This window comes from Ascaphus truei, chromosome 9 (assembly GCF_040206685.1).
Source record: "Ascaphus truei isolate aAscTru1 chromosome 9, aAscTru1.hap1, whole genome shotgun sequence".
NCBI lineage: Eukaryota > Metazoa > Chordata > Amphibia > Anura > Ascaphidae > Ascaphus > Ascaphus truei.
In genome coordinates this window covers 21,080,723-21,096,166 of record NC_134491.1, presented here as the reverse complement: position 1 = coordinate 21,096,166, position 15,444 = coordinate 21,080,723, and the positions used below count along the sequence as shown (strand labels likewise).

The 15,444-nt window shown below is 44.1% G+C and overlaps 1 protein-coding gene across 1 annotated transcript; it reads left to right on the top strand.

Annotated features, from left to right (window-relative positions):
- The first annotated feature begins 2,785 nt into the window (after nt 1-2,785).
- On the top strand, nt 2,786-12,256 carry LOC142502551 (acidic mammalian chitinase-like). The gene is made up of 11 exons (XM_075613692.1): nt 2,786-2,912; nt 3,029-3,058; nt 4,207-4,408; nt 6,570-6,626; nt 6,884-7,055; nt 7,486-7,610; nt 7,790-7,913; nt 8,089-8,274; nt 9,811-9,930; nt 10,888-11,029; nt 11,904-12,256. The coding sequence occupies exons 1-11, from the start codon at nt 2,864-2,866 to the stop codon at nt 12,173-12,175; spliced, it is 1,479 nt and encodes a 492-aa protein (XP_075469807.1). The 5' UTR covers nt 2,786-2,863; the 3' UTR covers nt 12,176-12,256.
- Nucleotides 12,257-15,444: the final 3,188 nt, after the last annotated feature.

Below are 15,444 nucleotides of genomic sequence, written 5' to 3'. Positions count from 1 at the left end.
CCTCCGGTACCTCCGTCAGACGTGGTGACGTCACGGAGCTTTCGCGTGAGCACTGCGAAGCCGCAAGGAGAAACGCGTAGGGCGTGGACTATACAGAGTTTAGTGGCACATTAGTGGATGGTAGTGTTAAGAGCTACACGTTTTTTTAAACGTTTTTTAAATATATTTTTAAACTATTTTTGGTATACTATTGATCTTGGCATCAGCGACGCCCCACGTGGGAGTGCAGTGCTCACGCGAAAGCTCAGTAATGGTTACACAGTACACGAATAAGAGGGGTCAGGGTATAATGGTTACACAGTACATGAAGAACAGGGGGTAGGATATAATGGTTACACAGTACATGAAGAACAGGGGAGTAGGATATAATGGTTACACAGTACATGAAGAACAGGGGGGTAGGATATAATGGTTACACAGTACATGAAGAACAGGGGGTAGGGTATAATGGTTACACAGTAAATGAATAACAGGGAGTCAGGGTATAATGGTTACACAGTACATGAAGAACAGGGGGTAGGGTATAATGGTTACACAGTACATGAAGAACAGGGAGTCAGGGTATAATGGTTACACAGTACATGAAGAACAGGGGGTCAGGGTATAATGGTTACACAGTACATGAAGAACAGGGGGTCAGGGTATAATGGTTACACAGTACATGAAGAACAGGGGGTCAGGGTATAATGGTTACACAGTACATGAAGAACAGGGGGTCAGAGTATAATGGTTACACAGTACATGAAGAACAGGGGGTAGGATATAATGGTTACACCGTACTACATGAATAACAGGGGGGTAAGGTATAATGGTTACACAGTACATGAATAACAAGGGGGTAGGATATAATGATTACACCATAAATGAATAACAGGAGGGTAGGATATAATGATTACACAGTACATGAATAACGGGGTAGGATATAATGGTTACACAGTACATGAATAACAGGGGGTAGGATATAATGGTTACACAGTACATGAATAACAGGGGGTAGGATATAATGGTTACACAGTTCATGAATAACAGGGGGTAGGATATAATGGTTACACAGTACATGAATAACATGGGGTAGGGTAAATACTCCATCTGGTGGTAAATCAACGTACTGCAGTTTTATGAATCCATAGAGTCCAGGCAATCAAAGTGCAGGTTTTTTATTTTTTGACAAGGGTTGAAGCAGGGGGTCTGCAGAGCTGAACGGCGTTAATTTCAGCTGCGGGGACCCCCTGCTTCCAGAGAAACGTACCTCCATATGGTATCTCAGGAAGCAGGGGGTCCCTGGAGCTGAAATTAATGCGGTTTAGCTCCGGAGAAACCCTTCTTCAAACTTTTTGTTTTTTAAACACAGCGCTTGGAGCGCTCCTCTACGTGACCCACTCATTGTGTTCATCATTACATTAACCCTTTCAGTACAATGTCTTGCATGTCCCTCTGGTAGAAAATGCGGGTGCAGATAGCATCTTGGTGGTGATATAAAGGAGCAAACTGACACTTTAAATATACAAGTGCAATACAAAACAAACTTAGTGCAGCCTACAATGGCGGTCACTAGTACCGTACAAACAATAGATAACACACAGTGAAGGCGCAGATAAGTGATCCTGTGCTGAAAAGGGACCATGTGAAAAGAAGCAGTCACAGCCGATCCGCTGTAGCCAATGACCACAATGCGGTCAAGATGAATATGGCTGCAAGCTGGAGTCCTCCTCAAATAAGATACGAGGAGGACATAGCATGATACAGTTTAATGAAAAAAATCCCTATTTGTTTTGGGAGGTACATGTCATGAGCCCCATACACTCCACGTCAGACTGACCCTCATAAACCAGACTTTTTCATTCAACACTTCCATTATATGGACCAAGGCTTCCATGTCTTACTAGATAGCTGAGACTACAGACAACAGCGCTCGCATGTGCTATGAAAGGTCTGTTTTAGGAAACCTCTCATGGAAGAGAGTGTGTTTCCTGCACGACGTGGATTCCATGAATAAGACTTAAAGAGTTCCCTGACATCCAAGCTCTAACCAGCTGTACTCGCTATTATTACTGATTCAGATAAACGGCTATATATATCCCTCACCGCAGAGTGGTGCGAGATCTCAAGTGCTGCAGTATAACTTTACATTGAGTCAAACACTCTTCAGGCGGAAGAATGGCAGCAAAGCCAGTGCCTTATCAGAATCAGCTCATATTAATATGCTCTCAGGTGATAAGATAGCATTGTAGGTCAGTTCCTGACTACAATACCCACTGCTCTCTGCACTATTTACATATCTGTCATACAATCATATTAATGTAACCCTGGGATTGTTTGAATAGAGATTAGCCAAGGACAAACAGTACCAGAGCTTTTACCATAGTATCTAGGAGTTTGTAGAAAGGCCCCCTGTGCTTTAATCTCATTTATTGCAGCTGTGTTTTATTTTAACTGTCCCATCATCACGCAGCAGGTAGAATTTGTTTATCAGTTTAGCAGTGTCCTTTGCTTTTTTAGAAACATTACATTGGGCTAATATGGCCCAATAAAGGACTAATAGGCTGCACAAGGTCCTGTGACATCAACCACGATCCCACCCTCCCTCACGGCTCAGATGGGCGTCATCCACTAGACTACAAAACCTCTATCTTCAGCAAACATCTCAACCTGAAACATTTGTTTTTGGGAAACGTCCAGAACGGACTGTCGAGTAATCTACAGTGGCCAAAGACCTCGAGTAAAAGTATAGATACCAAGGAGGTGAAAATGTTGGAGTTGATTTTTTATCACTTTCATAATCAGCCGGAGCTTTGTGTAGTCTGTGGCTCATACCCAAACTTTGAGGCAACAGGGCCTTATAAAAAGGCAGATATGCCAGTATATGTGCCCAGAACGAGCCTTCAACATGAACAAGCTGCTGCTTCTCACGGGTCAGTTGAACACCAGTTAGGCTCGTAGAGTCTCTGTCATCTTCTACGGTTTGTATCGTAAGATGTATTCCTCCTCTCCCGACTTAATCTCTCTCTTTTATCCCCCCCCCCCCCAGGCCTAGCCCTCCTGCTGCAAGTGCAGATAGGTAAGTGAATAAAGCTTCATTTGGAGTTTCACAGACTACCCATACAATCTATTATTTTCATAGTTACACATTGACCTCTATAGAATGTCTCAGCGCACCGCTACTGCAGGATGGTTGTTAAAATGAAAAGCTATTTTTCTTACATTTGTTTAAAAATGTATCTATCTTCTACCGATCCTCAATACTTCTCACACTGTGTGTAAGCTCCTCACCTTTCCAAATGCCTACCAAGGAGTGACTACATGTAGGTTCGACAATCACGTGTCATTATAGAACTTTGTGCTCTTTTCTCTGCTATGAAATTGGTGGTCCACACGACCCACTCAAACTCCCCCCCTGGTCGCCCCTTCTTTTTTGTACCCTGCACCAGTGCTGCTCAACTCCACTCCTCAAGACCCAACAGGTCAGATTTTAAGGCTATCCCAGCGTCAGCACAGGCAGCTCAATCAGTGGCTCAGTCAAAGACAGTCTTTGACTGAGCCACTGATTGAGCCGCCTGTGCCGACGCTGGGATATCCTTAAAAACCTGACCTGTTGGGGGGGGTCTTAAGGATTGGAGTTCAGCACCACTGCCCTACACCCCCTCATCTATTTTGTTTTTCTCCAAATGTATGTTGTACTTTTGCAAACTGGAAAATAAAGAGTTAAACAACATAATAACAACAACAACAACCTCTCTTCACCTTCACATTTATAACTAACATATTAAATGAACAGGTTTGAATATTCTACAGTGCACAACAAATATAGGACTGGCGTGAATCAGCCTAGAAGTCATTAGGGTATTGAACTTCCCCTGATAGCAAGGAGATGTACTGTGAATGTAAAGCGGAGCTAATACTTCATTTAACAGGAAGATCGATGTAAGGAGGGAGAGAAGCAGAGGTTGCCCAAAAGAAACATATCTGATTCCAGCTGCTGCATTTTAAATGTGTTGTAGAAAGGATAATGCTGGTAGGAGAGTTAGTAGATTACAATAGTAAGGATGGGAGAGAATATGGCATGTATTAGGGGTTTTGCTGTAGATCAACAGAGGAAAAGGGATTCTATTAATGTTGTGAACATGGTAATTCAACACCTCCGCATTTCATGACCGATGTCTTTTGATCAAGATAGACCTTGAGTTCTTTGTATTATTGCATGTCTAGGCTCTTCCTTCAAGTTGGTATGTTACTTCACTAACTGGGCTCAGTACTACCCCGGAGCTGCCCTGTATATGCCTGACAATGTCGATCCCTGCCTGTGTACTCACTTGATCTACGCTTTCGCCACCATGACCAACAACGAGATTGCTACCTTCGAGTGGAATGACGTGACGCTCTACGGTTCCTTCAACGCCCTGAAGAACTAGTACGTTTCCCTGCAATCTGAGACTTTACAGACACGTGTTACCACAGTGATAGATTTTCGGAATAATATGTTTAGCGTATTTTAAATGTAACATTGAAAAGAAGTTTCAAGTCTTGTAATCTGGCTTCCGTGTGGCTTCTCCAGTTGACAGCAAAAAAAGGGAGAAATTCCACAACAGTGCATCTAGAAAAACTGCATGCAAGCGGATAGCACAATAAGTATCAGAAATGGCTGTGATTTCGTAAGCATAAGGATTCTCAATTGTTCAAGGTTTAGAGAGATATTGATCCTGATAGAGTAGACTTGGTATTATTGAGGCCGTGCTGCACTGAATGCAATATGCCATGTGAGAGAGCACATGGGATAAGGAGCTGGGGATGTGAGGAGGCAAAACACACACACACACGGTAATGAATATTCCTCCGATAATGTAGAGAGGGATAATGAATCACTTGACATATAGAACAAATGATGAAAGTGCTCACTCAGTCCCTGCTGTTTGGTGACTCCGTGGGCGTGCTCCAGCCTCATGTAAAGCAACAAACGAAGAGATGAATGTGGGTGGACAGTGCAAAAAACTCCCGAACTGGACTGCAAGTACTGAGTACAAAAACTTTATCGGCACATAGATACGAGGCTGAAAAACACTAACGCGTTTCGCACCTACTGCGGTGCTTTGTCAATAAGATCACAGTAGGTGCCAAACGCGTTAGTGTTTTTCACCCTCGTATTTATGTGCCAATAAAGTTTTTGTACTCAGTACTTGCAGTCCAGTTCGGGAGTTTTTTGCGCTGTGCACCACCATTTATCTCTTTGTTGGCTTCTCCTATTGGACAACCCCCCTTCTAAGACTTACTGTGACGAAGCGGCCTCCTAGTTAGCATCAGTAAGGAGCTCACACAAAGTCTTCTTCAAAGAAAAGTCCTTTATTCCCCAGACTGGGAAATCCAGGTTGCAGTACACTTAGATTAGCAGTGTCTGAACAGCAAAACAGAGAGAGCCCAGCTCTACCATACAAACAAAAGATCTGGTGCAGGGTGACAGTCTGAGCCTACAGCCCCTCTGGGAACCTGCTCCTTCACAGTCAGAGTTACCAGCACACAAGCAGAGAGCATTAGATAAAACACACAAGAATAGGTCAAAAACGTCAATATTTTACCGAACAGAAAGAACCAAATAAGCATACATAAATAGAAACAGACACCTCCCTTTTAACTTCCAGTTCCAAACTGGAGTTGGTTGGGAACAATCCCTGCATTTTAGGCAGACCTGGAAGCAAGAGTGTGGTCCCATGGGCCTGAAACAGTAAGGGAGCTTAACTCTTTCCCTATTTTCCTACATGCCCTGCACACTTACACTCCAGAAACATTCCGTGCAGCTCTCAGCAGGACACTGGAGACGTGGGAGGTCTAATCTAGTAGCTCCGAAGTTGTCCGTGCCAAACCGCGAGGGTTGGCATGTTCAGAAGTAGCGGAATGAAATGTGAGGGAAAAAAACTATTCTCTATTGCAAACCACTTCTTCTAAACCACTTCTATAAAAAATGCAAACTGTCCGGTTTAACAGCCAAAACGGACGGATTTTACGTGCTTTAGAAGCGGAATAACCTGAGGTGCTAACTCCATCCCCAGTCTTACTTATGAGTTTTGCTCTCTCAGCCAAACCCATATTTCCGTCTCTGGATGCAACTCGCAATACCAATCTCGCCACCATCGGGGTGGCTTGAATTTTTTTTTGCATTTTTAGAAGCGGTTTGCATTACGGAGCTACGAAGATTGCAGTTTTTGTAAAAAAAAAAAGTTTGAGGCTTTTTTGACACACCGATCGGACTGGCAAAGCCGGTGTGAAACCGCTTCTAAAAAAGCCTTTCAGACACGGATTGGAAATGTGAAAAGGGTTTACAGCATGCCAATCCACTTCTAAAAAACTTCGGAGCTACTAGAATAGGCCCATTGGTATTCTCTCTTGGCACTTGCCTGTTACCAAATATTGTATTTTAATGAAAGAAAATCAATACCAATTTTAAAACTGAAGTGCCTCTCGATAGCACCAAGACTAATACGTCTGCATAATTTCTCTCTGTGCAATAGAAGACACCAAACTTAAGTTCCATGAATATACAGCACGATTGGTCATATATTTCTTTAATCACTTGCTTACAGTAACAGTGACCTGAAAACCCTGCTCTCTGTTGGAGGCTGGAACTACGGAACATCTGGGTAAGAATAATACAATGTTTTCACATCCCATAATTTGGCAGTGGTCAGCAAATAAGCACTGACCGCTGCTAGCTGCAGCTCTTGGTCACTGGGTGGCTTACCACAAACCCTTTATTATTGTTTCATTATTGCAATTGTTGAACAGATTTGAGTAACTTCAGTCTCCTGTTACATTTATTTACATTGCAAAGGTCTGCATGAAAACGTCTATCGTGTGTCACACGGCATGATAAAGCATGAGTTTTTCTTCCGCTCAGGTTCAACACGATGGTGTCCAGTCCCCAGAACCGACAGACTTTTATAACTTCGGTCATCAAGTTCTTGAGACAGTATGGATTTGATGGGCTGGATATTGACTGGGAATATCCTGGAGATTCTGACAGAGGAAGCCCACCACAAACTCAGCAGCAATTCTCTGTCCTGCTGCAGGTGAGAGGAGTTTCTCAATTTCATTGGCTATGTCTGCAGCATCAAAAGCCAAGCCACAAAACATGGTTTCCATCAAACCTGTAATATGAATAACTTGTATTTATAAATTGCCTAAGTGTTTGAAAGAGCTTTATCATCTAGATCAAACCCTGGCAAACATAAATATGGTCTTCATACCAAATTCCAAAGAGGAGAGAGGTACATAATTAAAAATGATAAACCAGTGACATCCTGGTAAGAACTGCTCAATATGACAGAGAATGTCCAGTCTGGGAATGGAACGCTCAACCTTGTGAACGCAAGGGCAACTTTGTAATCACAGCTCGGCACCTATTCTTGTAGAGCAACAAATCTGATATTTATACCTCTTTTTGTGGTTGAGATAAAGAACTGCTGTTGGATGATCTAATTTACGTTGTTTGTATTGTAGGAAATGTATGATGCGTTTGTGCAGGAAGCCAGCCAGAGCAACAAACCTCGACTGCTCATCTCAGCTGCTGTGTCTGCTGGCAAGTCCACCATCCAATCTGGATACCAAGTCCCACAGCTGTCACAGTAAGTATCTTTTAGCATGTAAGGGATACGGTTCCATGAGTACAAATCTTCATTTTGATGTGTTCCATCCTACTCTAGGGGTAATAAAGAAGCATTCGGTAACATCTGATAAATGGCCTAACATTAACTTTCAAGTTGACTCTGAAAGACTTGACATTGTTCTCCATCTTTCCCCAAAGGTACTTGGACCTTATCAATGTGATGACCTACGACCTCCGTGGATCCTGGGAAGGGTTCACTGGAGAGGACAGTCCCCTATACGCAGGCCCAGCTGATCAGGGCGATTACATCTACTTCAATGTGGTGAGTGCCTGGGATTCATCTCTCATTCCTCATGGGCTTTAACGTTACATTATGACTATCATAGATTGCGGAAGATTTTCTGTTGGATGCTGTGGTAATCTGGGGTGAATTAATTCCTTCCCAGGCCCCTCTGGTATTGGAGGCCTTGGTGATATTTTCACTCCTATTCTCCTAGGAATATGCCATGAATTATTGGAAGAATAATGGGGCCGCGGCCGAGAAGCTCATGGTTGGGTTCCCAGCCTACGGCCGAACCTACACTCTCAGTAACCCCTCCAACAATGGCCTCGGTGCCCAAACCTCCGGCGCAGGACCTGCTGCACCATACACACAGGAGACTGGCTTTATGGCATACTTTGAGGTAACGTCTGTGGGTGCTTTATGTATATAGGTGTCTGTTATAGTGTATTAAATTCCCAATGCATTGCAGGCTCTTCTGGCAACCAATGGATCAAATTCATCTACTGAATAAATCACATACGCCTGAAACACTTTCTCTCTCTGCCCCTATCTCAGGAACCAGTGTCGGTCTGGGGTATGACAGACACACAAGGAAAAACAAATTGTAGGGGCCCAGTCAGTGGCATACGGAAAAATAAATACATACATAACACACACATATATACATATATAGTACATCTACATCTACATCTACATATATCCATATATACATACATACACATACATACACATACATTTTGTATATATACAAACATACACACATAAAATATACCTATATATGAGGTAAAGGGGGGAGTGGGAGATGTGAGAGAGTAGGTGGCATAGGGGGCACAGATTGGTAACATGGGGTCAATCAGCTTCAGTACTTCATGGCGGCACACTGAGAAATACTGCTCCTCTCTTTACACTAGAAACAAGTCTTTAGCATAAGGGAGGCGCGGGGCAGTACTTGGCATCCCACTGTCATGAAACAGCTGACATTAGGTAGCGGAGAAGCTTAACTCTGCGGCAGACACAACCATACTTCCTCTGGAATGGGGAGAGAGGCCTGCTAGGGCCCATCCGATCTCGGAGCCCACCAGAGATTCCCTTGGGTACTGGGGTGCAGTCCAACTCTATCTTTAACTCATTACCTCATCTCATCATATCCAAGTATTTACTGAAAACTCTGTTATCAAAGAAGATTTGATAGTTTTGTGGAAAACACTATGGCTAATAAATTCTCTCCCCAAATGCTCTTACTTGCCCTCTTTTGTACACACAAATAAAACTCCAACTGTGCATGCCACAATACTTACACTGTAAGATCTTTTAGGCCTGTGTTCTGTTGTCCTAACGTTCTTTGCTGTGATTCTTCGTATTGTATTTATGCTCCATTATTGGCCCTTTAACCCCCAAAACAAAACACTTTGGGGCCCATGCGTCGGGTACTAGTACGGGTTATCGCACGTGTTCCAGCATTTACTCCTAGTCAAGTCAAGGTGTAAAGCCTGTACGGGCACTTGATATATATCCCCCATACGGGCACATGCAGCAAGTGTGGCAACTGAATAATTATTCCTTAAACAGGTGCAAATTATGCCATTCTGTCTCAACTTTGTGTCAATGAACCAAGGTGCTTCGATCCACTTTTGATCCTCTTACCTCAGTGAGTGTTTTGGGGAGTGGTTATAGGAGCGGTTGGGGGAGTAAACCGGAAGAGATGTAAAAAGAAAATTGGTGCCTAAAACTGCTCCACTTTTCCTGTGTGTCAAATAAACCATCCAGATTTGAAGTGGCAATAACCTCGGTTTCTCAGAGGTGCCACATGTAGGAAGCAAAATTAACAAGCTTCACACGTCTGCCACTGGTACAAAATTAAAGCACATCAACATATTTTCTCCACTGTTTGGAGCAGATTGCCCCCCTTGTTACATATCCCGCTAATTTTCCACAGATCTGCAATTTCTTGAAACAAGGTGCTACAGTGGTGTGGAACAGCCCCCAGGCCGTCCCCTACGCCTACAAGGGAAGCGAGTGGATTGGATACGACAACCCAAAGAGTTTCCAGATGAAAGTGAGTTCACCTTTTCCGCTCCTCAAGGGCCCCCAACAGGTCAGATTTTCAGGATATCCCTGCTTCAGCACAGGTGGCTCAATCAGTGACTCAGTCATAATGAGGACTGGAGTTGCGCCGTTGCGCCGTTGCGCCGTTGCGCCGCCCCCCCGCCCCCCCCCCCCTCTGTTCTATAGTATAAGTAAGTGGCAGGGAGAAACAAATATAGAACAAAGAGGCAGAAGAGACCAATGCTACATCCAATGTGACAAAAATACACCGTGAAATATTTATATATTCTCTTGAATAAGGGTCATCTAGCGTTATAAGCCTGCAAGGCATGACCAGTAAGCAGGTCCTAACACTACCTATATGATGTGGTGGGTTTTGGGGTTCTGAGCTTGCTGGGATAGTGCTTATAGAACAAAGAGGACATGCCCTGAAGCTGAGAGGCTGGAGGTTCATGGGAAATACGGGGAAGCTCCTCCTCAATAAAAGGTAGTGAATGCACGGAACAGCCACTCAACAAGGGTGGTGGATGCTAGTACAGTAAAGAAATTATAACATATTTTACATAGAAACAAAAGAGCCATATACAGGGAGAAAAAAAGTCAGCGATCAAATAGGGTCTAGGGTTTTGGAGTAACTCACACAAATGAATAAACGTAGGGTGAGATTCACTAACCTCCTGTACATGTTAACGCACTGTGATCCTGTGTTACCTGCCATTCAAGTCAGTGACAGTTAACACAGCATCCCAGTGCATTCACCTGTACAGGAGCTCAGTGAATCTGCCCCTACATGTTTTTATATTTCAGCCTTCTTCACAGATAGTTGAACAATCATCCTGCACTATGATAGATGATGGGATGATGTGGTGGGTGCTGGGGTGGGCTTGCAGGGATTGTGTGACCTTTCAAATAAGCAACAACAACTTTCCAAACTTTCCAAACTTTCCAAACTTCTTTTGTGTTACAGGCAGAGTGGCTGATGAAGAACAACTTCGGAGGTGCTATGGTTTGGGCCCTTCCCTTGGACGACTTCAGTGGTGCTTTCTGCGGAGAAGGCAAATACCCACTCATGAACACACTTAAGTCTGCTCTGGGAATCTCATCTCCAAGTGAGTCTTGTAGAGGTTAATAACTCGTAGCCGTGCCAATAACCATGTGTCCGCCTATTCTAAGGCCTCTGAACTCAGTCCAGCTTCTGCCAAGTGAAGAGTTCTTACTGACCCTGCAGACATTCCTTACATTTCAGGCACACATGAAATAAGTTATGGTGGGTAAAAAAGTGACAAAAACCCTCCACGCAGTGTAGCGCAAATATAAATATCACATGTTTGAGACAGATCTGCAACGCAGCCTTTCACCATTATCACTTAGCATACAGCGCTTCCACTGCAGCCAGGGATTCTGGGAAATGACATGCAAATGAACATACAGTGTCACCTTTGCTTCATGTCCATTTTAACATGGGACCCCTATAATCATATGCCTGCCCTACGGCATGAAGCAAAAGGCGACACTGTGTGCTCGTTTACATTTCAGGAAAGCTAACAAACACGGGCAGATATTTCTGGAGGGCTACAGTACTGTATACAAAAGGAAAATGCAGTGTGTAAAAAAGCAAGTACAGCAGGGCCCGCTTCTCGGCGATCCGCCGGTGCCGAGAAGGGGGCCACCATGTCGCCACAATGTCCGCGTATGCGTAGAACGGGCCGGCCAGGGGTCGCGCATGCGCAGAACGGGCCGGCCCAGGGTCGCGCATGCGCGGAATGGAGGTTTTTCCTTCTGAGGCGCATGCGCAGAGCGGCGCATTGCCGGTCTGCGCATGCGCATCTAACAAAAATCGCCGGTTACACTTTCCGGCGATTTTCGCTTTACGGTGGATCCTCAGAACGGAACCCGCCGAATTAGTGGGGCCCTCCTGTATAGTACAATAGATGGAGTTATATATTATTCTGACATTATTAAACTTATTATCTTTTCTTGCAGATTGTAAGTCGTCTGTTATACCGGTAGCTCCAAACACAGCAGCACCTACAGCAGCACCTACCGCAGCTGCTCCGACCGCCAGTGGGAGTGGGAGTGGGAGTGGGAGTGGAGGCAGCAGTAGTACGTTCTGTGTTGGGAAAGCCAGTGGTCTCTATGCAAACCCCCAGAGTAAGAGTGGCTTCTTTAACTGCGTCAATGGGAACACCTACCAAGAGTCCTGCCAGACTGACTTGGTCTTTGATACCAGCTGCTCCTGCTGTAACTGGTCATAAAGAAGAATGACCCATCGTCGCCAAATACCATACGCATGACACTGTCATCTGCAATGTCAATAAACACACATTGCCTGGAAACTGTTGTTGTGTGATTGTGGATTGTACAATGTAATCATACGTTCTCATTGTGTAGCGCTGCCAGTGAAGCTCACACTATCTAGCCTTCAGTGCCCAATAATTAGAGAGGTAGAGGGACTTGACCAAGGTCTCAGATGGCAGATCGGTCTAAAACAGATGTCACATCACAGACCAGCGTCTTACCCACTAGGTCATTCCTCCTAAGCACACATCTGGGGTGAGTGTCGCTGGAGGGCAGTACAACCTCCCCCTACCCCAAACTAGGAGCGATTTCTCTCAATGAAAAGCAGTCTTACACATGTTTAGCAAACATGGCCTCATGTCCCAATTCATTTGAATGGAGCTGGACTCCTCCAGCAATGCAGATACAAACAAGGTAATCTATCAAAGTCCTACAGTCCCAAACTAGTGCAATATTAGTACAAAAACAGATCAGATTTATCGCATAAAAAAACATGCTGCTGTTTTTTGTTGCATCGGGTTTGTGGAAGAGAAATGCGCCCAGGAGGGCTATAAAACAGGGCAATACACCCCCACAAGGACAATGTGTGTATGTATAAGGAATATCACTTGTGAGCACATTTACATGACTCAGACAGGTCTGCAACCCTGCTTTTCACCATTATTTCTTGGCATACAGCGCTTCCACTGCAGCCAGGGATTCTGGGAAATGACATGCAAACGAGCACACTGTATCCTCTTTTGCTTCTTACCCATTTTAACATGGAGCCTTATAAGCTTATTTTAGGAATACAATACTCCACAGAACTGTGGGTCTATTGATGGGATATTGTGTCAGTATATAATAGCAAAACAAGTGGACACAATATGTACTTAATAAAACAAACACACCTGTACTTTCTAGCACTACAGGCGTATGTCCGTAAATTATTTCCAGGCATCTTATTACCGGAATCACTGCTTAAATAAAATGTTATTGCAAGAGATGTGTGCAGACGTATGCAATGGAGACCATTTTTAAGGTGACATTAATATAAGACTTTATTGCCTGTTCCTTTAAACAACACAGCAACAAAAATATACATAAAACAACAAACACCTATTCCTGTGTAAGGGCTAACTTCCCCAGTCCCTCTCTGAAAGGGGGCGGGGAGCCCCTTACCCACTTATCACCCAAAGTCTCAGCGGTACCTTAACACAGGTGGCCCTTCAGGTCAGTGGTGTCCAGGTAGTTGTCTGCTTGAGGGTCCAGCCATAGAGAGGTCTGGTCCCCTTTTTGCCTTGCTCTCAGAACACAGCCTTCAGCTCCATGGTGAGCTAAGGATTCTCGCTCCTGTTTCTCCCATCAGGCTTTTTCTAAGCGTCCCAATCACCCAGGTGGAGTCTGGTTGATTGCCTGTGTGCAATTAACCAGCACACTGCTGGATTTAGAGGCAGTTTCTCTCAAACAGTGATAAGTCCCTGTTACAGTTATATTTTATGTACTGCAATTCAATATATAGAACGCGTGCGGTATAGGCAGAACAGCTGTTTTTGAATCTAAAGTTCTGATGCATGTGGTGGGTGCAAAGGGAACAGTGGGGAGACCCCAATCTCCCCCAAGATCAATGTAAGGTACAGTGAGTGTTTCCAGCACTCCGATGAAGAAATATGACACATATGTCTAATAAAAGAAAAATCAGTGTGTACTGACAAAAATTTGTGGCAGTAACAAAGCAATAAGGTGCAACAGGCGATACAGGATTAATGAATATATAAGTATAATCTGAGGGGAAGTGGGAAGGGTAAACAGGGCCCTATAAAAGAATAGGTTAAAGGGAGGCCCTTATTATAAAACTCCTAGTTCAAATGTATTGATGACTTTTCTGAAGTGACTGCATTTCTGCAGAAAGAGCTTTAATATTTGCTGCTCCAATTTCGATTGAAATAGATCTTGATAGCAGAATCAGGTTCTCTCTTCGAAACTGTTCAAAACTTTTATCCAGAATGTTGCAAGTACAACTGCTTTGAAGGATAAAATATAATCTTTTGGGCCTGTAACATAGTGGGTGCGCTTGCTCCGCCGTGCGCGTGTGCGGCACTTATAATTGGCTGTGGTTAGCCAGACGTTCTATACTAGGGCCGTGCGCGCACGGCAGTAAGCGTTGAGCCGGCCGATCGGAGGAAAGACTCTGAATAGAGTCTTCTCGCGCTGCTGCTCGAGGCTACAATTTCGTTGGCAAGGTGAGTGTGTGTGTGTATATGTATGTATGTATGTACAGGCATACCCCGCATTAACGTACGCAATGGGACCGGAGCATGTATGTAAAGCGAAAATGTACTTAAAGTGAAGCACTACCTTTTCCCCCACTTATCGATGCATGTACTGTACTGTAATCGTCATATACGTGCATAACTGATGTAAATAACACATGTGTAACAGGCTCTATAGACTCCCCGCTTGCGCACAGCTTTGGTTCAGGCAGGGAGCTGGTATTGCTGTTCAGGACGTGCTGACAGGCGCATGCGCGAGCTGCCGTTTGCCTATTGGGCGATATGTCCTTACTCGCGAGTGTACTTAAAGTGAGTGCCAAAGCGAGGTATGTCTGTATGTATGTGTGTGTGTGTGTGTGTGTGTGTAATGTGTAATGTGTAATGTGTAATGTGTGTGTGTATAATGTGTGTGTGTGTGTGTGTAATGTGTGTGTGTGTGTGTGTGTGTGTGTGTGTGTGTGTGTGTGTGTGTGTGTGTGTGTGTGTGTGTGTACAGTTGGGTCCGGAAATAATTGGACACTGATATAAGTTTTGTTATTTCGGCTGTGTACCAAAATAAATTCAAGTTACAGTTAATTAATGAATATGGGCTTAAAGTGCAGTCTATCAGCTTTCATTTGAGGGTATTCACATCCAAATTGGAGGAAGGGTTTAGAAATTACATCTCTTTAATATGTAGCCCCCTCTTTTTCAGGGGGCCAAAAGTAATTGGACAATTGACTCAAAAGCTGTTTCATGGACAGGTGTGGGCTATTCCTTCGTTATTTCATCATCAATTAAGCAGGTAAAAGGTCTGGAGTTGATTCAAGGTGTGGCATTCGCATTTGGAAGCTGTTGCTGTCGACCCACAACATGCGGTCAAAGGAGCTCTCAATTCAAGTGAAACAGGGCATCTCCATCAGAGAGATAGCAGGAACATTAGGAGTGGCCAAATCAACAGTCTGGTACATTCGGAGAAAAAAAGAACGCACTGG

What these genes read in the sequence shown, in the direction of transcription:
- LOC142502551 (XM_075613692.1), top strand. Translation starts at nt 2,864, where the DNA reads ATGTGCCCAGAACGAGCCTTCAACATGAACAAGCTGCTGCTTCTCACG. An exon ending in AATTCTCTGTCCTGCTGCAG is followed by an intron (nt 7,056 to 7,485) that starts GTGAGAGGAGTT and finishes TTTGTATTGTAG; the next exon opens with GAAATGTATGATGCGTTTGT. An exon ending in GCTTTATGGCATACTTTGAG is followed by an intron (nt 8,275 to 9,810) that starts GTAACGTCTGTG and finishes AATTTTCCACAG; the next exon opens with ATCTGCAATTTCTTGAAACA.